This window comes from Schistocerca gregaria, chromosome X (assembly GCF_023897955.1).
Source record: "Schistocerca gregaria isolate iqSchGreg1 chromosome X, iqSchGreg1.2, whole genome shotgun sequence".
Classification (NCBI taxonomy): domain Eukaryota; kingdom Metazoa; phylum Arthropoda; class Insecta; order Orthoptera; family Acrididae; genus Schistocerca; species Schistocerca gregaria.
Genome location: NC_064931.1, coordinates 483,262,155 through 483,289,236, shown reverse-complemented (window position 1 = coordinate 483,289,236; position 27,082 = coordinate 483,262,155). Strand labels below are relative to the sequence as shown.

Genomic DNA, 27,082 nt, shown 5'->3' with positions numbered 1-27,082 from the left:
GCTGAGGGACAATTAAACCAAACAACACAAATAAACCAAACAACACATCAATACAGAGTTAAATATTGTAACATATTCTTCACACTGTTTGAAGCCAATAAAATTTTTCACGTCATTACCAATACAACTAAAAATGAAGTAGCAAACTGAATTTAAAATAACACTTGTTATTTTTTTTTAATTTACAGTATGAGGATATCAAAACATGCATTACACAGCCTGGAATGCAAGACAGAACTACTTTAACTATTACAAAGCTGTGGTGTTTTTATATTTAGATATTCCTTCTTGTGACCAACACCATTCAACATGACTTTGGCAATGACCACGGAAATTAATGTAAACTAATGACAAGTTTATTCACAGTATAAACGCAGTTTCAATTGAAATTTTGTACAACATCTACTACTACGATCTGAAGACAGCTTAGAAAGTGTGGCAGCAGATACTTCCAGTATCATTGTCATTACTCCCCCTCCCCCTACCTTTTTGTGGTCCATTCATGATTAGTGAATAAGAATAATAACTGTCAGCAATCCCTCCTATAAGAAGTTGGTATAAGCAAAATAAAAATCTAGTTTATTCCAGGACACCTAATTCTTTAAAGTATATCATTAACAAAAACACTACAAACCAGTTCAGACATATAACCTATTCCATAAATATCAAATAAATGCAACTCCATCCAAGTCTTTCCTCAGCTGCTGCCAACTGTTAACATGAGTGTTCCATCATGCAGGAAACATTCAGGATGAAAGCAAATAACCCACCAGATTCCTAATTTGCAGTTTTGGAAACTACTCAAGTTAACACTCCCACACTTCAAGAACAAGCTGATACCACAGAAAATAACACATCAAAGTCACATTATCCATCAGATCTAAATCTTCAAATCAATCTATTAGAATAAAATATTATAATTCAGTAAATCTCCAACCATTCTCACTCCATCCCCACTACCACACTAGCCAACTCAAAGAGCCCCCCCCCCCCAGAAAAAAGACTATTATAAAAAAACTTTTGAATTAACCTGCTATAAAACCTCAACAACACCTCCGCAGAATACATTTACACATGAACTATTTATGAAACAATGAAACAGAGATCTCTCTCACTTCCCATAATACACCATGATAGTTTTGGTGTAACAGAATTCTTTCAAGAAATATACAAGAGTAGAGCTGCCTCCATCGACAACAGTCTAAATAAAAACCTTACATAAAAGTTTAAGGCACAAAAATTTACCAAGCCAAATGTTTAACTTTGTAAACATATCCACAATTTACAGAACATTTAGGATAAGTTTGTTTTTGGATGCACTTGACAATTAACAGCAATAGCTCACTTGACTACAGAAGTTATGCACCAGCATCAGATAATATAATTGCTTTGTCCAATTTGTAATCATCTGCTTACAAAAACAAAAATTCTGATGTCAAACACTGTACCTCTCAACTGCTGGTATAAAAGAAAATATTGTGTTTTTGTCTCTACAATGACAAACTTGAAAGAAAATTTCATAAAGCCAGACCAATACCGAAAAAATTTAAGTGCCACCTCAACCCAATGTAATCTTTTTTTCTATGTTAAGGATGCAAAAGACGGTAGAGTAAAAAAATGAGGAAGCACCTATTATGCAAATTTTCAAGTTTTATGAGGTCTGCTGTGTCAATGATTAAATTCAAGAGTGTTTCTGTCACTCCAAAATTACTGTCCAAGCAATAAACTTAAACGATTTGAGACTGAGGCCAGTGACAAAAATGTGCAAGGCCAAAAAATGCATTAACAATGCCAACATCACAGATACATATACACTTTGCATTTTCAGTGCATTAACTCAACTATTCCAGAGTAAAAAGTTGACTAAGACCACCACTCATAACAAGACAGAGAAAATGTGCAGCAGCAAGAAAAAAAAATAATGTATTTACCTAACTATTAGAAGACCATGAATATGAGATGACCCATTATTTTAATATGCTTCTTGGGAGTTATTTTTTATTTTAAAGAAATACTCGTTAATCAAAATTACAAATTGTCTCACTAATGTAAAGTACCTTAAGATCCACCAAAAAGATTTACATTATTTTAAACACTTCAAAATTATTGGTTGCCTAAATTATAATGATATATTCGCAATCTTATGTATCTGCCCAAATAGACAAGTACATTAGTATGCAGCTTCTGGGATTTAGGGAGGTGCCCCAGTCCATGATTGAATCTGTCAAGCAGATTAACGAGGACCAGTGTGCCAGCCCACCTGGATGTGGTTTTAAGCAGTTCATCACATTCGACTAGGTGAATACCAGGTTGGAATCCGTATCCAGCCTCAGTTATCACTCGGATAACACTACACGTAGATGTATGAGGACACACAAATTCCATCCCGTGGGAAGATTGGAGGTGGGGGAGGTGGGGGAGGGGGGGGGGGAGGGGGGGGGTCAGCCACAGGAAGGACATCCAGCCACCTTTTATCAATAATATTGCCAAATTCATAAAATAATGTGCTGACCCTGTGAAAATACAGGATAAAAGCCACGAAAAAGAAGAAGATATTCTAATGTTATACCCCACCTTACTGCCACACAGTTTTTTGTGGCCTCTGCTTCAGGTATGAACATTGAAGTTAGCATCACACTGAGTTAGCATTAGACTTGTAAACTGCCAACTGTTAGATCTACCTTTCTCGACGAAGTCACTGCTATGACTAGGATCCATAATCATTCTGTATAAATTACAATCCTTACAGATTTGGTAATGAAAGCAAACTAAATGCTGTGGTCACTCTGAAAAAGATCATCATCATGATCTCCAAATGTTGGTTTACCAATTACATAAAATACTTGTAAATTTGATATCTGATATCAAAACAACTATTTATTTATAGTGTCCGCAGAAATAAGTACACACTGTAGAACCGTTGAGGTCAAGTACTAAAGTTTCACCTGCAAATGAAAGATTGCAGGTTTTTTTAAGGGTGAATTTGAAAAATTTCTTCTTATAGCCAGGTAAATACACTATTTCTTCCACACAGTACAATACAGTAAATAGGACAATACATGATGACAGTATTTACACAAGATGACAAACTTACTGAATTGAAGAAATCTATATCAAGAGCATGACACTAGATCACAAAGTGGCCATCAGCAAAGAAACTCTTAAAATTAAGTAATAATAAGTGTGTGTAAACAAAAGTTACAAGGCACTGGAGTGGATTCTTTGCTGATGTAAAGTTTCAATAGAAGGCAATAATGACAAAATTATAATGCTATGGTCACCAATTTTTCTTAATCCTCCCAACATATCTCTTGGAATAGACAAACAACAAAAAACCAAATCACATTTTGTATAACAATGAATGTCAAAATTTTAAGTCTCCATTGTAAAGTGTCTGCATCATTAACAGAAATCCTAATAGCATGAGAAAGAAGAATTAGTTAATAACCTGAATTAGATAATAGCTTGAATAAAATAGAGAAGTAGTTTATTGCTTTAAAAAATCTAATATCAGTACGCTGAGACAGTAAATGGCTTGTTATTTTCAATATTTGTGTAATGTGATAGTAGTAGAATTCAAATGCACATTTCAGAAAATAGTGGAAGTTTGTATAGTACATGACACAAAACTAAAATAACTGGACTGATGAAATTGTCAAACCACAATTAAGAGTAGAAAGTAAATCACTTGTATTCCTATATATGCAACTTAATAACATCACTGCCATTATAAGGAACTAATACTGTACGACTTATCTTTGCAGCATGAATATGATGTTATTACTCACAAAAACTACAACTGCAAATTCTCATATATGAAATGGTAATTTTAAAGAGTTATTTTTTACTTGCTAATAGTGAGAAACGAATATTGTACTGTGGCAGTTCAATAAATGTCTATAAAGCGTAATATTGTATTCAATAAGTAACTACCATTTTACAAAGATTAATGTACATATATAAGAGAAATATGCAAGTTCAGTAAACACTTACATCTACAATACTTTATCAAAAGCCATTTAAATGATACACTGCAGTGATAAAATATGTCTTTGCCTTAAAAAATTAGTTAGATATTGGAACATTTCAGCCTTTTTAAACATCAACATTATTTTACAGTACTGTTGCATGCACTTTCACATCAGTTAAGTCTCACATTTCAAAATAAGCAGTATTTGAAAAAAAATACAACAGCATTATCATGTAGTAAAAAATAAAGCCAACCAGTTCTTGGTCCAACATCCATTTAAATATGCACAAAAACATTATTTTAAATTACTCTAATTTTAAAATTTCGCTTCAAGCATTTACTGTAGATATGAGTTTGGTGAATTTCATTGGTATATTATTTAACATTAATTGCTTAAGTATCTCTCTCATTCCTATTTCCTTTCATACTTAAATGAGTCACTACAAGAGACAAGCTGCCATTTGATTTATTTTATTTTTTTTTCATGTTGCCATTAGCACATGTAAAATGGGCATGACCCTACATTTAGAAATTTTACATTTCCAAATATATGTTCACAAATCACACCTTACCAGTTCCTTTCAATTGCCCAGGATAGCATCATATTATATATTTTTTTCTAAAATAGTTTTCAAATTACATTTGCACTATAAAACAATATTTTCATTTGATATTTGTCATTTTCAATCACCAAGCAAACTTATCATTGCCTTCAAACAAAACTTCGGAACAGATACAACATAAATAATATAAATCATGATACACTGACTGTTGTTCTATGAACACTGTCAACAATGCTTAATACTGATGCAAATAAACACTTTGGTGAACAAGTAACATACATTCAACAGAAAAACAAAGCTATAACCATTTAAATAAATGCTAAGTGCAATGTACTGACTAGGTAGGGAACTGTTGTAGCTGCAGGCCATTTACAGCTACTCATTGTTTCCTGCAACGTACAAACAGCAAGATGACCTCTGTTCTGGTTGTTGCCTTCTAAGATCCACTGTTTCCCCAATATACGGACGATCCAGTTTGGCTTCTAGCTGTGCCCAACTCTCAACAGCTAATGAAAATGCTTCTTGTACATTTGTTGCATCTTTAGCACTAGTTTCTACATGTGGTAGATTACCGTTTTCCAAACACCAAGCACGTGCTTCTTCTGTGGTAACTTCACGTTGCTCATTACCCATATCCACTTTGTTCCCAACGACCAAAAATGGAAATGCTGTACCTTCTTTCACGTCAGCATAATATAAAAACTCATTACGCCACATTGCCAAGTTTTGGAAGCTGGCTCGATCATCGACTGCATAGGTCAAAAGACAAATGTCAGAGCCACGATAAAATGGGGTACGGAGGCTTTTAAATCTCTCCTGACCAGCAGTATCCCATATCTGAAACAAAAGACACAAAGAATTATTTGAGTGACATCTTTTATGTTATAAATAATATTTTCATTTGTATGTTACAGGTAAGAAATATGCCAAAGACAATTAGACGATACACACTGATGCCATGTAAGTACAACAACACACAACACAAATAATTTTGCTGCTTTTCTATCAGTCTCTCAGAATAGAATATCCCATATAATTAAACATATGTATAATAAATTTGGATAAAATTACCACATTTAATTACTAAAAACCCTAAAATTTTCTTTCATTCCATGGCAGTATAATCTACATCTTTATTTCAGATAAAAGATTCACTTTACACCTTTACACTTGGTGCAGGGTATCAGCCTTGATCACACAGCACTATCTTAGTACACAAGAACTTCACTTATCTGGCCCTCATTAAGTCAGATTTCTGGTTAACCCAGATTCATTTTTGTTTCCTTTTCTTTTTCTTTAAGATGAAAATGTGTCGTACACAGTTGGTACAGTGTGTTGTATGTACAGCTGTTATATTTGCACCACAGGTAGTACAAAGGGCAGAGAATGTCAGCTGGAAGTTTGGTACTGGCATGCTCTATTCTACCTGTGGTGGAAACATAACATCTGTACATAAAACAAACTGCACTAACTGTGTACCACACATTTTCGTCTTAAAGAAAATGAAACAAAAATGACTAAATCTGACTTAGTGAGGGCCACATAAGTGAAGTTCTTGTGTATTACGACAGTGCTGTGTGGGCAAGGCTGACACCCTGCACCAAGTGTAAAGGTGTAAAGTGAATCTTTTACCTAAAACAAAAATGTACATTGTACTGCCATGGAATGAATGAAAATTTCAGGCATTTTAATGATTAAATATGGTAATATCATCCAAGTTATTGTTTGTATAAATTTATTATATATGTTTAATTGTATGGAGATATTCTATTCTGAGAAACTGATAGAAAAGCAGCAAAATATTTTATTCTATGGTGCGTATGGATCTGTTTATTACAGAACTGTGCCAGTATGTTCTTTTGTTCCTTTTTGAGTGTGCACAAGTGAAATGGCTTCAAAGTGAATGAAAGTGGTCATTTCAGTGGTCAAAAAATTGACAGCATTAGACAGAATAGGCAAAGGAGAACTGAAAACAGGTAACTGCAGAATATACAATAGGGACATCAACTGTCTTAGACTGGAAGGAGAACTGAAAAGAAATGCAAGACTTCTGCTTCAAAAATATGACTACAGATAGTTTGCAGAATTCTTTGAAATGTTAGCAAACATTCCTGGTCGTTCAGATGTAGACAACAGTGACAAAGATGTCTTGTCACAGAATGACGGTGAAGCTGGTTACAGGATGATAACTGATGAAGAAATTTGTACTGCTGCCTGCTGTACTGCAGAGAACAACAGTGACTGTGAAGTAGACAATGGTGTGGTGTTACAAGGGGAGAAATAAACATTTCATGCAGAGGCAACTGCATAGCTAGAAAAACTGACAGTATATCCAGAATGTCACATGGAAAAGACTCCAGCTGAACTGACGCCAGTGAAACATCTCTGCAATTGTGCTGCTCTCCTACACCAATCAAGTTTACCACAAAAGACACTTCACACTACTTCAATAAATAAACACGAGTAGATTACAGGAACTATGTAGTATAAGTGCCAAAAAAGTGTTTCATGTCAGTATCAAAATAAAAAGTTTGTATACAGTAGAATATTTCGGGGTCATCCAGATTACATCTGGTCCCACCTAGTCCATATAAATGAAGTTCTTGTGTACATGACGATCTCACCATCTTTTATCTTGACTGTGTGTTAAATTGCTGTTACAAGGACAGAAATAAACTTTAAAAAGTTATTCTGCTTTCATCACACATTACAAATGTGCCAGCAATGATTGTTGCGGTGAGATTAAACATTAGGATGCTGCAATACAAAATTTCAAAACGTACAACAATAAATTTTTGCTGTAAGTACAACACAAAACAGTGACCATCCACAGCTACATGCATGATTCTAAAGGAATTATTCTTTTATATGGGTAAATCATTCCCATCCTTCCCCAAAGAGTTCTGAACAATTATTTAACACATTTAAGAACATGTAATATAATGTGTGTATACGACAAGTAAATGCCGATTATCTGTATTTAAATTTTGTCAGTTCAGACTGAAGATGCACAAATACAACACCAGCTATTAATTGCTCATGAAGCCACAAGTTACTGTTTTGAGTCAGCTGACCTTTTATAATTGAGAGTGAAAGCAAACAATGGCTTTAAAAAAAAATTGCTCTCATCAGTTACAAAGAGCATCCTGTATACCATTTTTGTGTGCAAAAAGGCCTGCAGCTGCTCAAATTAATCTGAACACAGCAATTAATGGTGTTGTGACTTTAAAAATGGCAGTACACACACACATTATGAAGAATGGAGTGCCAGGTCCAGTATCCAGATCTACGAAATAATGCAAGAAGTGCACCAATTGATTATGGGTGCTCTGGCTGATGAATTTCCCTACATTGGCCACACCAATATTATTTACAGGAGTGTCGTGGAAAAATTCGAATATTGCAAATTGTGTTTGTTCAAAGTGGGTACTGCAGGCCCTACTGATCGACACAGAGCAGAGTATATAAATGCAGACTAAAGATTATCTACCACTATCTACAAGGTGGGGATTATTTGTTTATTCATGTTGTTACGGGAGACCCAGAATCAGAAGAACCATCATAGCAGGAGACCAACTTAGCCAAAACTTAAAACTTCAAGCAATCTCCTAACTCAAGCAATGGTTAAAAAATGACAAAGAAACCAAGCTTGCCACCATCAGTCGGCTCAATTCCCACACAAACAACATCTACACAGAAGGATTTAATAAGCTATGGTATAATTATGAAAAATGCTTTGAAGTGAAAGACAACTTCATGGAAAAGTTAAGTAAGTTTGTAGAAAACTATGACTACCAATGAAAGCTTTATCCAACTTCTTTTTAATGGCCAAACAGCTCTTACTTTTCCTTTTCATGTGTCTTATACAATGCAAACATGTAGTCTCAGTCTCTCTCTCTCTCTCTCTCTCTCTCTCTCTCTCTCTCTCTCTCTCTCACACACACACACACACACACACACACACACACACACACACACACACACACGGCAATGCAATCATTAAAGATCATCATTAGTATTGGAGTAGTTTGTCGAAAGTATCAGCCATGGCCTTCATGAAATACTTGCACTGGTAATTCTCTTGAATGACTAGTGCAAAGCAAACAAACTTAATAGATGGCTGCTCTGTTGAGATGTAAATCTGGGTTGCTTTACAGTGATCGAAAGTAAGGTATTGAAATAATCTGAGACAAATGTGGATCAAAAAAATATATGACTGAAAGTGAATAAGATACTGGCTCAGTTAAAACTGCACTATCTCATTCACTTACACAATTATTTTCAACCACATTTTTCTAAAGCCAGCTAAAAACTTGTACAAAACAACATTGTAAAGACAAAATAAAGAACTCAGGAATGTACAGCTGGCCATCACTTACAGCAGAAAGAGAGTGGAGGATCTGGATAAAGGAGGGGGGCAGTGGGGGGGGGGGGGGGGGGGGGGGGGGAATTGAACGAGTAAACCGTGTTGAAAATACATTAAAGTCTCCTTCCCAATAATTTAGGACCATGAAACTTCCTGGCAGATTAAAACTGTGTGCCAGACCAAGACTCAAACTCGGGACCTCTGCCTTTCGCGGGAAAGTGCTCTACCAACTGAGCCACCCAAGCACGACTCATGCCCCGTCCTCACAGCTTTAATTCCGCCAGTACCTCATCTCCTGATAGGATACTACACAATATCAAGCAAATTATTTAACATATACAGGATGTTACAAAAAAGGTACGGCCAAACTTTCAGGAAAAGTTCCTCACACACAAAGAAAGAAAATATGTTATGTGGACACGTGTCCGGAAACGCTTACTTTCCATGTTAGAGCTCATTTTATTACTTCTCTTCAAATCACATCAATCATGGAATGGAAACACACAGCAACAGAACGTACCAGTGTGACTTCAAACACTTTGTTACAGGAAATGTTCAAAATGTCCTCAGTTAGTGAGGATACATGCATCCACCCTCCATCGCATGAAATCCCTAATGCGCTGATGCAGCCCTGGAGAATGGCGTATTGTATCACAGCCATCCACAATACGAGTACGAAGAGTTTCTACATTTGGTACCAGGGCTGCGTAGACATGAGCTTTCAAATGCCCCCATAAATAAAAGTCAAGAGGGTTGAGGCAAGAAGAGCGAAGAGGCCATGGAATTGGTTCGCCTCTATCAATCCATCAGTCACCAAATCTGTTGTTGAGAAGTGTACAAACACTTCGACTGAAATGTGCAGGAGCTCCATCCTGCATGAACCACAGAGCTCCATCCTGCATGAACCACATGTTGTGTCGTACTTGTAAAGGCACATGTTCTAGCAGCACAGGTAGAGTATCCCGTATGAAATCACGATAACGTGCTCCATTGGGCATAGGTGGAAGAACATGGGGCCCAATAAAGACATCACCAACAATGCCTGCATAAACGTTCACAGAAAATCTGTGTTGATGATGTGATTGCACAATTGTGTGTGGATTCTCATCAACCCACACATGTTGATTGTGAAAATTTACAATTTGGAATGAAGCCGCATCCGTAAAGAGAACATTTGCACTGAAATGAGGATTGACACACTGTTGGATGAACCATTCGCAGAAGTGTACCCGTGGAGGCCAATCGGCTGCTGATAGTGACTGCACACACTGTACATGGTACGGAAACAACTGGTTCTCCCGTAGCACTCTCCATACAGTGACGTGGTCAACGTTACCTTGTACAGCAGCAACTTCTCTGACACTGACATTAGGGTTATCGTCAACTGCATGAAGAATTGCCTTGTCCATTGCAGGTGTCCTCGTCTTTCTAGGTCTTCCCCAGTCGCGAGTCATAGGCTGGAATGTTCCGTGCTCCCTAAGATGCCAATCAATTGCTTCGAACGTCTTCCTGTCGGGACACCTTCGTTCTGGAAATCTGTCTCGATACAAACGTACCGCGCCACGGCTCTTGCCCCGTGCTAATCCATACATCAAATGAGCATCTGCCAACTCCGCATTTGTAAACATTGCACTGACTGCAAAACCACGTTCGTGATGAACACTAACCTGTTGATGCTACACACTGATGTGCTTGATGCTAGTACTGTAGAGCAATGAGTCGCATGTCAACATAAACATCGAAGTCAACATTACCTTCCTTCAATTGGACCAACTGGCGGTGAATCGAGGAAGTACAGTAAATACTGATGAAACTAAAATGAGCTCTAACATGGAAATTAAGCATCTTTTCTTTATTTGTGTGTGAGGAATGTTTCCTGAAAGTTTGGCCGTACCTTTTTGTAACACCCTGTATATATTTATATCTACCAAAACAGAGAGCACGTCAGCTAGTACACTAATCTCTGTTCTCTTATCTGAATATAACATACAAACCATTAAAACATGAGACATCCAAATCTATGTCACAAGTACTGTATTTTTGTTGATCTTCTCATCAGATCAGGAAGACTTGTCATCTGACTACTCCTTATACGTACATGTGTGTGGTTCACCTGATCTGCGTAGACTAAAGGAAGAAGGAAGTTTAGCGTTTAGCATCCCATCAATTATGAGGTCATCAGAAAGAAAGCACAATCTCATATTGGGGAAGGACAGTGAAAAGCCTTTCAAAAGGCATCATACGAACATTTTTTTTTTCTTTCTTTAAGCTGTTTAGAGAAACCTTTGGCAAAAAGGAGGATCCTTCAGCCAAGTAATTGGTTTCACAAGCTGTACCTTTTGTCCTTACACTATCAGCTACTCTTCTGTCCACTAAAACATGACTCTGTACCTTAAAATCAAGGAAATGGCATGTAGGGGATAATGTGCTCAGCAATGGGATTTGCCACGTACATTACCTCAATTGCTATATTCACTAATTCCTTTTTCCAAAATTTCCTTGTGGCTAATTATGGTTTCAGCTCAAGTCACCTATCACTTTAGCATAAAGAGTACCTAGAGCAAACTGTTCAAGCTCATGTGAGGATGGCCAAAGACAGATTTGGACCATTGTCCTCCCGAATGTGGGTCCTCAGTTTACAATAATGGAACAATGAAGCACTGGCCAATCACAGCTGAAGAATCCTGAGCTCGAATAAGTTGAACCTCGAATCCTGAGCTCGAAAAAGCTGAACCTCATCACTGTTGATGGAACTCGATAAATTAATATTGTATGGACCTGGTGGCACATGTTGCTCCCTGAAAGCTACAGACGAGAAAAGCAGTAACTGCTCTAAAACATTTTGACTGAAGAGAGCATACCTGCACTCCAAGTAACTACAATAAATTATTTTTATTACATTTACTTACAACAGTTCCAAAATATCGCTCTATGATTAATGGGAGACGGAAGGCAAGTGGGCTTCAATAATTCGATTTTTAGATTTTAGCATATTTGTAATGTCTGGTCTTTCCCATGTAAAACAGTTTTTGTTTTGTATAAATATGACAATTTTTTCGTGAGATATGATTCCTGACACTCTGTGCAATCTGGCAATTAAATGCCACATCTTCCTTTTGTGCCATGCAGAGATAATGCACAGCATTCTTTTACTCCTCATATATTATTTCATACTTCTATTGTTTTATTGCTTCAACATTTCCTACGCTGCATCTACTATCGATATTCGTTTTTCCGATCATGTTTGTTACTGTTTTCAAGTGTTAATCGTTGTACTCAGTGAAGTTTGTTGTGATTGAAGTACCTGTTGATTTGTATTTTCTTTGGTGCCCTGTATTTTCAGAAAAAATTGCCTTCTGTCTCCCCTTAATTCTCTTTCAATTGAGCTTAATTTAGTAAGTTTATTTCTGCACATCATTCTTCAAAAATCCCAGCCACATATTTGCCACAATTCTCAGCATTGTAATGAGTATTTCTCAAAGCAACAAGAGAATATTAACTCAAATATGAAAGGACACTACACTTGATACCTGACAGTTCATACAGCATAATAGCAGTCATACTAGCAGTCATAGAAGCAGCAGAAAACATGCTGTCAAAATTTTGAATCTGGCCCCTGGGCCTTTGACATCAAAGGTCTTCCATTCAAGGTACATTAACATCACATTACTTAAACATCCTTTTGTGTTTCATAATTTTGTGCAGTGCTCTAGAAATAATCTGAATAAATGTAACAAAAGAAGTACATGTTTGTGTAAAATATAGCACTTCCAGATGCAGATCCTTATGAAAAGTCTCTGTGGAAGTATTAACCACTGACCAACACTACAACTTTTGTTTCGTTGTCCACGTTAGCAATTCTTATAATCTCGGTTGTTATACGATTATTGATTAAGGCCCTGGATAACATGGACATCTAAGTCACAACAGATCACATTCTATCAAAAACTAATTGTTGCTAACAAACTGAGATACAGTACCTGTAATTACTATGCACTGCAACATATCGAACACCCTTCGACTCTAGTACAACTTATGTCCCAAGTATACATGGTAGTTCACAATTCCTACTACAGGATTCTAGGGTAGTTCACAATTCCTACTACAGGATTCTAGGGTTTATAGAATGGACTGAATATATAAAGTTTTGATATGAAACTTATGTCAAAAAATGAACAATTTGGATACAAATTAAGTCTGAATATCAGATCACTTTCAAATCTCCCTCTTCACAGTACACACACAAACTGTTGCAATTATGACATCACATACCATTTTTATCCGAAAGCAATAATGGCTGCAAGAAACTGATACATTTGCAACTAGATAGTTATGGCGCTCCACAACAGACACAACACAATCTCAACTTGGAAGAGGAGATCGTTCATCATGTAGAAGAGAATCTTATGACTAGATCTTCTCAAAACATTATTCATCCCATGGGCTCCTGTAAAGCACACAAATCAGAATGCAATAGTCTTCACTTTGTGCATATTGGAGTAGATTTGACAGTGATTCCATCTTCAAACAGTACATTTCTAGACATGGGTTCATTATCAAAACTTATCTCCTAAGCCCTCCCTACAGCCCCTAGAAGCCTGTAACAGAAACTGTTAAACACTCTGCATACCAAATATAATATGCTCAAGCTGCAAAATTCAACCAACGACATGACACAGTCTATTATCAATTAACTTTACGTATGTGGTCCAGCACACTTATCATAAACCTATGACAGAAGCATTTTGAGTTATAGGGAAGAAGTTCAGGAAGAGATCCAAAGATCTTTTGGTGATTTACAAATACATCCAGCTGAGGAACACAAGAAATTATCAATGTCAAGAAGAATATTTGCAGCCAAACATTCAAAGCATTTTGGGGGTGGGAGAGGGGGGAGAGTTAGGGGAGGAAACAGCAAGGTCGTCTATCCCTCAGTCAACAGAAAGATCGCCTGGAGATAGTTCTGTCTGCCAGAAAGTCTGTTAAATTATTAAAGTATGTAGGAGTTGGGAAAGTGATGCAAAGTAAGCAAGACTGATGCCAGAACTGAGACCTAATCAAGGGAGCTAGAAGTATATGAGCTGGTCCAGCATGCAGGTCAGAGAGCCAACGAGGGCTCCCCTAAGGCTCACCTGTGGCTTGATAAATGTGACTCACATCTGACTCCCCCTGAAGCCAGTCAAACGCTAATACAGTTACAGAGGTTGTAATAGAAAAAGGAAGAATGCTAAAAACATAATGAATGTCTGTTGCAGTGAGAACTACAAAATAATTACCAAAGAAAAATTGCCAAATAGCTGCCTATTTTCAGAAGTTATTTTACTTAGACGACCACAGTTGGCATCTCATTAATGCCATGTTCAGGCCCATATGCACTCCATGGATAGACAATAAAGTACATGGATGAATGCATAACTGGAGCCATCAATATTCGGATACCATGAACTTTTTGTGGTGTGTGTACTTCACACTTGACAACAACTGTTGCTGTCAAATATTCGAAGTACAAACACCACAAAAACCATGGAATTCAGATACTGATGGCTCCAGTTATGCATTCGTCGATGTACCTGATTTGTGTATACGTGGAGTGCATCGGGGCCTGAAAATGGCATTAATGAGATGCCAAGAGTGGTTGTCTAATTAAAATAACTTCTAAAAACAAACGGCTGTTTGGCAATTTTTCTTTCGTAAATATATGACTGCCTGCTGTCCTGTATCAACAGTGGCAAGGTGAGTATGTGTTCGCCCCTCACACAGCCCTCTCACTCTACATCAGTTACAGATACAATGTTCAAGATGTGAACAGAACCACATCTTCACGAAAGTATTAAACTTAGCCAACTGCTTTTTCATCATCAGTTAATATCAAGGATGAGAATCCATAAGGTACCGCCTTAAAGAGCTACTCCTACAACAGAACAAACAGTGTGGCAGAAAAAAAGAGGTAATCACATCTAACAGCAACTAAAAGAGTAAAAGAAGGGTGACGAAGGCAGCTGATAGTGGAGGAAGGCTCGAGGGTCCTCCAGACTCAGCATGTGGAGCCAGACACCCCATCCCCAATCACCCTGCCCTTGCCCCAAAAGCACTTTAAAACAATATATCAGAGAATAAAAATTACTTTCATGGAAAATACGCAGAACCAATGTGCATCATCTGCCAATAAAGGAGACAAAGAATCCAGAAGATCATGTTTAGCATGGAGAGCCAGAAGAAGGTGCATTCCATCAGGTCATGAGCTACTCTCTCCGTAACTCCAGTGTGGGGGTGCTTAGTTACAGAAAATAAAACCATAGGTTAATCTGGTATGACTATGAGGAAGCAACATATGATGATGGATTCCTTCTGGGAATAATAGCGGGTGGTCTGAGTAGCAAGAGTAGACTCCTTGATATTGCAAAGTTTATTAGTTCTTCTCCAACTGAGGAGATGTCTTATCCACACCCACAAATCTGCAACTGGGATAGGCTACTTTCCTATGTTAAAAATATGGTTTGGACTGTTTTTATTCTGAATGATTATAACATTTAAATAGCACTTACAGTCAATATTCTCATGAAATATTTGTTATTTTTAGGTAATTAAAGCTTAAAAATCATTAAATATAAAGACCTTCTGCCACCGAGCAGTGCGTCAGCAGTGCGCAAGTAGCAGCAAGTGGCTTATTTAGCGTTCATATAAGTGTCGTAGTCAAGTTGGAAATTTGTTTGAGTGTTCTTAGCACACTTGTTTAATTAAATACGCCAAATCATTGTGTAGTTTTTTAATTAGCAGAGGCAGATTTGCATTTCAATATCTGTGACATGTAAAGTCGCGTAGTCGTCTGTCATTTGCTTATTTCTTTCAAATAGTCTTTGTATGTTACTGACAGTACAGCTAGCCTTCTGCTGCCGAGCAGTGTGTCAGCAGTGCACAAGTAGCAGCAATAATGAATTTACTAGGCATTTTTGTATTTTAATAACCGTTTAAATTTTGTGTCCAATTGTTTGTGCTCTCTGTCGATTAGTTCAGACTTTCTTTGCACAACAGTATTTAGCATGGATAGGGACTGTGACTGCTGTGTTCGGATGCAAGCTGAGTTGGCATCCCTTCGCTCCCAGATTCAGGCAGCTTGAGGCTGTTGCCAATGGGCATCACTGTGGGGGTCCACACGGGGGCTCATGGGGGATGGCCAGCTCTTCCCACGCATCCCCCAGTCGGACTACAGCTGTGGCTGCCCGGGATACTGTCCACATTGAGGTTGACCTCTCACCCATGGCAGGGTGGGAGGTTGTCTCGAGATGTGGCAGGGGGTGAAAGACATTCCGGAGGGCTGAAAGTAAGGCCTCTCCATTTTGTCTGATGAACCAGTTTCAGGCTCTGTCTCCAGCTGATACTGATCTTCGGCTGGACATGTCTGCTTGTCCTGTTCCAGAGGTTGCCCCTCAGTCTGCAAGATCCGGGTGGTCGCAGGGGGTGAGCTTACTGGTAGTTGGGAGCTCCAACGTCAGGCGTGTAATGGGGCCCCTTAGGGATATGGCTGCAAGGGAAGGGAAGAAAACCAATGTGCACTCTGTGTAAATACCGTGGGGATTCATTCCAGTTGTGGAAAGGGTCCTTCCGGATGCCATGAAGGGTACAGGGTGCACCCATCTGCAGGTGGTCGCTCATGTCGTGTTGCTATGGATTGGAGGAAATCCTCTCTGCCTTCTGGCGGCTATCTGATTTGGTGAAGAGTGCCAGTCTCGCTAGCGGTATGAAATCAGAGCTCACCATCTGCAGCATCGACGACAGGACTGACTGCATAGATTGCATGCAACCGGTGGTGGCGTGTTTGTCGCTGTTAGTAGTAGTTTATCCTGTAGTGAAATAGAAGTGGATAGTTCCTGTGAATTATTATGGGTGGAGGTTATACTCAACAACCTAGCTAGATTAAATAATTGGCTCCTTTTACCGACCTGCTGACTCAGCAGCAATAGTGGCAGAACAACTGAGAGAAAATCTGGAATACATTGCACATAAATTTTCTCAGCATATTATAGTCTTAAGTGGAGATTTCAATTTACCAGATATAGACTACGATACTCAGATGTTTAGGATGGGTGGTAGGGACAGAGCATCGAGTTACATTATACTGAGTGCACTATCCGAAAATTACCTCGAGCAATTAAACAGAGAACCGACTCGTGGAGATAACATCTTGGACCTACTGATAACAAACATACCTGAACTTTTCGACTCTGTAAGTGCAGAACAGGGAATCAGTGATCATAAGGCCGTTGCAGCATCCCTGAATATGGAAGTTAATAGAATATAAAAAAAAGATAGGAAGGTTTATCTGTTTAGCAAGAGTAATAGGAGGCCAATTTTAGACTACCTAACAGATGAAAATGAAAATTTCTGTTCCGACACTGACAATGTTGAGTGTTTATGGAAAAAGTTCAAGGCAATTGTAAAATGCGTTTTAGACAGGTACATGCCAAGTAAAACTGTGAGGGACAGGAAAAACCCAACGTGGTTCAACAACAAAGTTAGGAAACTACTGCAGAAGCAAAGAGAGCTTCACTGCAAATTTAAACACAGCCAAAACCTCTCAGACAAACAGAAGCTAAACGATGTCAAAGTTAACGTAAGGAGGGCTATGTGTGAAGCGTTCAGTGAATTCGAAAGAAAAATTCTATGTACCGACTTGACAGAAAATCCTAGGAATTTCTGGTCTTACGTTAAATCAGTGAGTAGATCAAAACAGCATATCCAGACACTCTGGGATGATAATGGCGATGACATGTGTAAACCTGAAATACTAAACAACTTTTTCCAAAGCTGTTTCACAGAGGAAGACTGCACCGCGGTTCCTTCTCTAAATCCTTGCACGAACGAAAAAATGGCTGACATCAAAATAAATGTCCAAGGAATAAAAAAGCAACTGAAATCACTGGACCTGGCGGGATACCAATTCAATTCTACACAGAGTACGAGAAAGAACTTGCCCACCTTCTAACAGCCATGTACCTGAAGTGTCTAGAGGAACGGAAGGTTCCAAATGATTGGAAAAGAGCACAAGTAGTTCCAGTTTTCAAGACGGGTCATCGACTAGACGCACAAAACTATAAGCCTATATCTTTGACATCGATCTGTTGTAGAATTTTAGAACATGTCCTTTGCTCGCATATCATGTCATTTCTGGAAACCCAGAATCAACATGGATTCCAGAAACAGCGATCGTGTGAGACCGAACTCGCTTCCGGAAGGCGTTCGATACAGTTCCGTACTGTCGCCTGATAAACAAACTAAGAGCCTACGGAATATCAGACAAGCTGTGTGGCTGGATTGAAGAGGTTTTAGCAAACAGAACACAGCATGTTTTTCTCAATGGAGAGACATCTACAGATGTTAAGGTAACCTCTGACGTGCCAGAGGGGAGTGTTGTAGGGCCATTGCTTTTCGCAATATATATAAATGACCTAGTAGATAGTGTCGGAAGTTCCATGTGGCTTTTCGCAGATGATGATGTAGTATACAGAGACATTGCAGCATTAGAAAATTGCAGCGAAATGCAGGAAGATCTGAAGCAGAATGGCACTTGGTGCACGGAGTGGCAGCTGACCCTTAACATAGACAAATGTAATGTATTGAAAATACATAGAAAGAAGGATCCTTTTTTGTATGATTATATAGTGGAACAAACACTGGTAGCAGTTACTTCTGTAAAATATCTGGGAGTATGCGTACGGAACGATTTGAAGTGGAATGATCATATAAAATTAATTGTTGGTAAGGTGGGGTGCCAGGTTGAAATTCATTGGGAGAGTCCTTAGAAAATGTAGTCCATCAACAAAGGAGGTGGCTTACAAAACACTCATTCGACCTATACTTGAGTATTGCTCATCAGTGTGGGATCCGTACCACGTCGGGTTGACAGAGGGGAGAGAGAAGATCCAAAGATGAGCGGCACGTTTCATCACAGGGTTATTTAGTAAGCATGATAGCATTACGGAAATGTTTAGCAAACTCAAGTGGCAGACTCTGCAAGAGAGGCGCTCTGCATCACAGTGTAGCTTGCTGTCCAGGTTTCGAGAGGGTGCATTTCTGGATGAGGTATTGAATATACTGCTTCCCCCTACTTATACCTCCCAAGGAGATCACAAATGTAAAATTAGAGAGATTCGAGTGTGCACGGAGGCTTTCCGGCAGTCATTCTTCCCGCGAACCATACTTGACTGGAACAGGAAAGGGAGGTAATGACAGTGGCACGTAAAGTGCCCTCCGCCACACACCACTGGATGGCTTGTGGAGTATAAATGTAGATGTAGATGTTATCGAAAACACTCCGATATTGGCTGATCCTCTGGTGACATTACAGGCTAGGAGTAAGACGAGGTTATACTTGTATTATAGAAGTGTTGGCCAAAGTTACAAGGTTTTTACAAACAGTTTAGCTATTTAGTGATGGAAGAAACAATTACAAGTTTTAGGTAACAATAGAAAGAAATTTTGTGATTGCTGATGGTGGAAGCCTTGCCAAAGTTGATGCATTTATGCTTCACCCATTTAGCGTGGCAATGTATGCAACAATGGAATTCTTTTCCCTGTTCCCTGCAACATCTTTAAACTCGCTCAAAACTAAGGAATTGTGGAACTTTTGCAAATGGGTCCATATATTATAACTGTATTGTCGACTATCAGTCATGAACTATGACACAAAGCACAATAAAGTTATTCTCGTTAAAACTTGTTGCCGATTTCCTCTGTAGAAGGAGAGTTATTGCATCCGTCAAGCATTCGGTGGTGCAACGGATAGCTTTTTTGACTGCAGTGAAAGGGGTCACATGTTCGAAGCACCATCATGGTAGCTCACTGTGTTTGGTTAGAGGGCTGCTTGCCTTCTGTAATTTAAAAAAAAACTGAGTAAAGGACTCAACAATCAATTTGAAAGGATGTCATCTGACATCGACCCAGACCAAATGCAATGAACAATACCAAACAAAACGAACAAAGAAAAAAGTCCTGGTAGGGTCATAAAATTTTAAAAGTTTTACACGAAATACATAAATAGTGTTAGCAAGAACTGATTGTAGGAGTTGTTTCAATTGTGAGGTGTATTATATGTAGCTTCAATTTAGTCTTATTTTGAGAAATGGACAATAGAGGATCAATGCATTTACTTTACAAACAAACAGTTCATATTTTTGGAAAGCATTGTTAATAGTGAAGATATAAACATACGTTCACAGTACAACGAGGTGTAGGACGATGAGATTATACAGAGAGATACAAAGTGCGTACAACATGAGGCGACACAAATGTAAGGGCTGTGATGTTTGTTTGTGGAGACTAACATTAGCATTTGAAGCAGACATACTTCATCTTTATGTAGGACGATGAAACTGCAGAAGTTTAAACAATAAAGACATAGCTAGACAGTATGAAGATGAAAACATGGTTTCTAATAAAGCTAAAAGTGTGTGGCCACATTAACTAGAAAATATCTTTCTGAACGCGATGTGGGAACAGCGATTGTTAATGTAAGCGCGCATAAACGGCATGGAAAATGCAATAATAATACGTTTCTGACTGGTGTGGTGAAATTTTATAATTGTAATTTGGTTTTTATATGGGAGGACAGTCACGTTATTTTACAAATAAGTTAAAATGTTTTTTCGGGTTGGATTTGAACCAGCGTTCTATGGACATCATCTAATAAAATTCGACAGTATCCCCTTTAAAAAGTGACCTGTCACATAATTGTGGTGTAGTTAGGTAAAACAATAATTTCAACTTAGACCTTAATTTCGTTGAATGACACTACCCTTCGTCGCAACAGTGGAAGAACATATCTTGGAGATAAGTTAATGTTAATTTCATAATGCAAGACATTTTTTAATTAAGTTAGTGAACTCGTGAGTCGACATACTGGCAACTTGCCAGTAAGTCCAACGGCATTTTATGAATCATCTCATTTTCTGCAACACTCAAAACCAACTTTTCAGGAGTTTTTGTAGATGTATTTGTGCAGAATTTTACTACACACATTTTTAACTCATTTTCCTAAACAAATTCCAAAACAATACTTCACTATTAATTAGCATCATGGACTACAAGCAGCAAGGTAGCCAGTGACATGATTCTAATGGAGCATTTTAGCGAGTATTCAAATTATTTGAATTTCATTTCTGTTTTTATAAAAACATACAGAAATTCAAGAGGAAAAATAACATATGAGGAGCATAAAATGACATAATTAATCATTTAATACAATTTTCAGGGAACAGTCAAATACGCTATTGTTGAAACGAATGTTGGGCAAGTAATCTTTTCTCTAGCCGAACAGCTAGCCAGTTCATTCCCTAAGATACCCACAATGACTCATGACCCAGAGAAAGAGAACAGAGCAGGCAGTACGACTAAAGTCAGTCAGAAGGGCAGGAATAGCAGATATCACAGGGTGACAAGAGTAACATCAATAAATAGCCTGGAGACTTCTCAGTGAGTCACTACAAATTAAAATGTTGTTGAGGGATGATATCTAGTAAAACAGTGTTCTTTTAATGGCTATCAGCTCTAGTAAAAACACTACGTCCCCAGAAACAAACTTTGTTCTTAACCGTCCTACCCACGGCTTTACAGCCACCAGTGTAAATGATGGTAATACCCCTATACTTCTGAAGAACAAAGAGGAATACACACTGGAAAGTTGAACCTAAATCATAGTCTGGATACTAACCAACGGGAGGGGAGGAGATGGGGAACACAAGGAGCACATTCTAAGGATGTTAGGCACAAGTCCCGGCAGAGTTGTCCTGGAAATGAGTAGACCCACCTCAAGGGTGGGGTCATGGGGTCACTGTCCCTTGTATGCAAAAGGAATTTGATATTTGGATTATTGGGCCAGAGCCAGATGGTGACTGCATAAATGAGAAGACTATCTACAGGACTAGTCTGGAAGGCACCATTGGTCAGTCTTACTCCATGATGAAGGACTCCATCCAACAATTTCATAGCTGAAGGTACTGCTGAGCCATAAAGCTGGCAACCATAGTCCAATCAGAACAAAAGCTAGACCCATTAAACCTTCAGTGGGTGCGGCCATGTAAGAAGTACGCAAAACACGAATAATTGTTTTTCACTGTTCCAGCATTGTTTCACAATTGCGAACCGATACTTAGTCCTTCATTACTGATTCAGCTAACACAGTGATAAATTGTGTTGTTATATGTCCAAGTCAGCACGCAGTAATATAAAATACACAGCAAGCTAGGTCAGAAAAAAATTATAATCCATGCAAGAAAATGATCAACAATATGAGCTAGCAGCACAATACCACAATGAGGCAGATGTCTGCAAGATCATGGGTAATCGAATAAGCATCTGACTAGGAACTGATGCAACTGTGCTTCGAGTGGGTCATTACTGTGGATAATACCAGTCAGTGACAACGAATGATACAAAGGAAGCTTAGTTCATTATTGTTTACTTAAACAGTGCTTTAATTCATATTATGCACATTTATTTTATTATTGTTTAATCAAACTATGTTTCGCTCTTACATGTTTACCTTGGTAACATTAAGACAGCTATTCTTCCCATGGGTAGAAAGTATGTCGCGTGCCCACCCATGTTATGAAAACTTGCACATCCATTGAAGATTAAAATAGAGAAAAGTAGTGTGATCGGCAAACCAAGTGGTGTGAGCAACAAAACGGAGTGGGTTAAACAATTCATGCAGCTAGTCTTTAGTTTAATGTGGGGCAGCCACGTCAGCTTTTTATCAACATGGCGTCCAAAAATCAGGACTTCGCATCAACGTTCCAGTGCTGAGCACCCAAGTACAGTTCTTGGCCAGGATAGACCACACTGCAATGACAGAAACTCATGACTCACATTTTCATGGTATAGAACTGCAATAATGGGAATGGGTACAATTGGCAGCTGTCTGATTGGTGCCTTGGAGTTGACATTTGGCCAAGGCTACAGATTGGGAGCTACATCAAATGCAAATGTTGTTGAGATTTAGAGTGGTGATGACCAGTGTTTGGACTAAGGCCACTAGTCATTAATAGCTATAAGGAGAGTGTAAAAAACAGCATGGATCCCTGTGAGATGTTGCTCCCTAGGACCCATGGAGAGCTGAGTGAATTACCGAATACAGATTGGTAGGGAGTCTCAAAAGCTCCCATCATGCAGGTTAAGTACATGATAGTACCAGCCAAGTTGTGTTGTATGCCTTATGCACATTAAAAAACATTGCAATGAGGTATTGGTGTTTAGAAAAAAGCACTTTGGATTGCTGTTTCCCCCCTGAGCAGATGGTCAATATTGGATTGAGCTTTAAACCGCACGGATAGGGGACAAAAGGCCCCGTGATTCGAGAACCGAGCACAGTAGTCAGGCTACCAATCTTTCATTTCAGACAGTTTGCGAACACACTGATGAGGCTAACTGGTCAGCAACTGTTGATGGACATTGGGTTTTAGCCTGGTTTAAGGATTAGGTCGATAGTACTATTTAGCCACTACAAAGGGAAAACACATTCTAGCCAAATACGGTTAAGATAATCAACAGATGAAGTCTGAGTAACATTCAGATTTTGTGGTCATGTGATGATGAATCACGTTAGGGGCTAAGGAAATATTGTGTGACAAGCCAAGAGCCTAAAGCAGTTGCCAGTCAGTGAAAGGTTCATTATATCATTTGATGTGAGGGGGTCAAAGATAAGGGGATGTCCTCAACTTGTCTCTTTTGAATTTGAAATATAGCCAGGTAAGAAGAGGACACCAATGTAGTCACAAAACAGGTCACGAGGTGTTCAGCAAGAAGTAAAAGTGTCAGTAAATATAACACCACGAAGCGGGATATCAGGACATCTTTGGCGGCCCACTAGAATATAGAGCTAAGCACACGCCTGGGATGAAAAAGCATACATTCCCAAGGAGGAGCATTCCTTCTTGCTGTGTTTAATTACATAGAGAGCCTTAGCACGCAGCTAATTAGAAAGTGAAGAGTGTGGTCTGTGAAGGAAGTCACTTGAGGCATTGCAGGGGCCTTTTACGGTCCTGAATAGGTGTTCCAATGTCTGTTGCCCAGCACAGCACTGGCTAACGCTGGAGTAGGCCCACGGAATAGAGATACTAGTTCCAGCAACACAGGTGATCTCATCAAAGATGTACCTCACAACCTCATCGATGCAGTGTGACAGAGGGGACACAAGTGATGGCAGAGATACCCAAGTGCAAGTTGGCTCTTTGACAAGCCCAACAGAGTAAATGGTCTGTCAGGTAGTGACAAGGAAGTAACAGCATCACCGACAAATGATCACTGACACAAAGATTGTCGTGCAGTGACCATTGTAGCAAAGCCCTGACATTGAGGGAAGAGTTCATAAGGTCATTAGCCAAATAGGTGCCATGGGCGACACTGAAGTGGGTACGAGTATAGTGATTGAGGAGAGGGAGACCAGGATTGGAAAGAAGCTTGTCAATCAGAAGGCAACTCTGAGGGGTGGTATGCACTGAAATCCCAAAGGAGGAGAAAATGGTGGCAGAGTTGTTGGATTAATCTCAAGGTAAGAAAGTGACCTGCCTGGAGGTAAATAAAAATTACAGATGGTGATTGCTGGGGTGGTTTGCAGTCCAACTGTTATTGCTTCCAACGTGGTACAGAGGGAGCTCTACTAATTGTAGAGATCCCTCCAGATGCTCTCTTGGGGCCAGAATAATTCCAACACAATGCATAGTAACCTCTAAGATCTGGAGAATGATCATCAGTGCAGTGTGTTTCTTGAAGAGCAATGCAGATCACACAACAGGAGGAAAGCAGCAGTTGTAGTTCTGGCAGGTGACAGTAATATCTGTCGCACTTCCACTGAATTACCATGTGGAGGGTGTCCTGGTTATGTCTGAAGTGGTCAGAAGGGCAGGTTACTCCACAGGATCACTGTGTCACCAGTGGGGTGGAACAACATCAGTGAACATTGGTTCGAAGTTGTATCTCATCGGAGTAGCAGTTTCTCAAGATTTCTGCTTTTTCTCTTTCACAACTTTTGGCAGTCTAGAATCTTGTGAAGAATTATCCAGTGAGTGTAAGAAAGGAAGAAGAGCAGGCAGCCTCGAGACCGACAATCTGTGCTTCCTTCAGCAACTGGCTGGTGTGAGGTTGCTGGTCTGTAGGTTTTGGAGGAGAGTGTTCCTGAAAGGGAGCCCTGTCACTATGAGAAACCAGAAGAGACTGCTGTTTCCCCAATCAGCTACAGGAAATGGTTCCCAGATAAGGCACTACAGGAACCATGAAGCCGGTGGTCCTATTGGCTCCAAGTTCAAGTTTGTTTGCACGATTACTGAAGGCCAATGTAGAGGGAATAAATACACCTGGCACTGCTGACATCCTGACTACAGTAGTGGTGGAAGTTGACATTACTGAAACAGGACAGAAATTATCATATTTTTACCAAGTTTCAAAATATGAAAGGCAAGTGGTGACTATCAGGTGCTGAACTTTGCTTTTCTTGGGTAGGACAGCACATCTCATGACTGGAGAGGGTGGTCATTCCCACATTTGGCAGAGACAGGTGGTAGCATACACGGTGAATTTTCGCAAAATAGAATCCTATGTACACTGGGGAGGCATATGCCCAAAGCACTGTCATTTAAAACACACCATCGACGTTAGGATATATGGCTTTGCACTGCAGCAGTAAACCACTACTTTGACCTCATCTAAAAGTGAATCCCCATCAAAAGCAAGGGGTCAACTTTACTGCCTGGCACTCGGGCATTGGTGCACATGCCGTGCAAAGTGCATCCGCATACTTCATGTGTTTGCATAGGGCTCCATCAGTCTGCAGCATTATGCACCATGTTTATGTTCTTATAGGGGTCATGGTAACAGATACATCACAAGGATGTCTACAAAAGAGTAATGCCCAAGACTGTGTGGGATCTTCCACGTTAATTAAGATGGAATCACTTCATAATTGACAAAGGGAAGGCAGATTGCTAAATACATACTTCCTATTCTCCACAAATAACAGCGGCTTAGCAGAGAGAAAGGACACTCCATCTGTCCATGTGCAAACCAGGAAATGAGGGGGAATAACAGTCTGCAAGTCACTTGGTTTTGTTTCTCTTCCATGGTGTGGCTTAGAACGCAAAGTTCCTAAGATCATAATGATCAGCACTGAATTGCAGTCTATCTGAAGAGACTGCCTGAGCAGCATTGCCACCAGCTGATAACACTAGTTGTTTCATAACATCAAATATCCACCATGACACCATCTACCCTAAAAGAAGGTTCTCTCCACAGGTGCCATCCAGAGACAGCAAAGGCCGCCCAATGTGATGGCCAGTGCTTGCAGTCACGGTGTTCCCAAGACAGACAGGCAATCACTACTCAGCACATACAGAGAGGTGACACCTCGACACGAACTGCCGGCCATGCTGCGTAATCTTCATACACGATTGGAATGGAAAGGAACCCTCTGCAATGCAGTTTACTGTGATTTGCAGAGGATGTATTTAGATGTAAATATATGCTACTTTTTGAGCCAATTTTACCATGATTGTCATGTTGAGAGACATGCTTAGGAGTGTGACAGTAAACCACAATGTAATGCACAATGCCTCTCTTAGCAGCTATAACTGGAATTGGATCAGCATCGCTGTATCCCCTTCATGTTTGCTAAGTAGAGCAGTGATGAGACATGCTACTCTTCTTTGAACCTTCCCTATTTCCTCCACCAACTCTGTGTGTTGAGGGCCACAGGATGAGCAGAAATACTATAAAAACTGGCCAAATGAGGATTTTTTAAATTACATCCTTTATGAGTGGCATACATTTCTTGAGGATTCCTTCATTCCTAATTTGGCACCTGCCTTTCCTACGATTAATTTTATAATGTCGTTCCACTTCAAATTGTTCCATATGTATACTCCAAGATATATAAGCACTTAATTGTAGCAATATATCTGTAAAATAATTTAAAAATCTGTGATATCAAGCACATTCTGAAATGTTATTGTTTCACTGAACATGGTTCCCATTAGTTTAGTCATTATAGTAAGCACTAAAACCCAAAGTAAATGTTTTTTCTAGTGCACAGACTGTTAAGAAAAATGATCATATCTGATATGCTTTTAGCACAGGTTCATACTGTTCTCAAAGTTTATTCTTCTCCACTGCAAGTAAATTGCAAATCTCCAGTGGTCA

At 39.1% G+C, this 27,082-nt stretch overlaps 1 protein-coding gene across 2 annotated transcripts in view; it reads right to left on the bottom strand.

Annotated features, from left to right (window-relative positions):
• Positions 1–4,425: 4,425 nt before the first annotated feature.
• Positions 4,426–27,082, bottom strand: part of LOC126298947 (ras-related protein Rab-9B) — a 37,453-nt gene continuing 14,796 nt past the window's right edge. For both annotated transcript variants that reach the window (XM_049990551.1, XM_049990552.1), the window contains one exon: positions 4,426–5,370. In XM_049990551.1, coding sequence (XP_049846508.1) covers positions 4,909–5,370 — 462 coding nt within the window. In that variant the 3' untranslated portion in view covers positions 4,426–4,908. The remainder of the gene's footprint in view (positions 5,371–27,082) is intronic.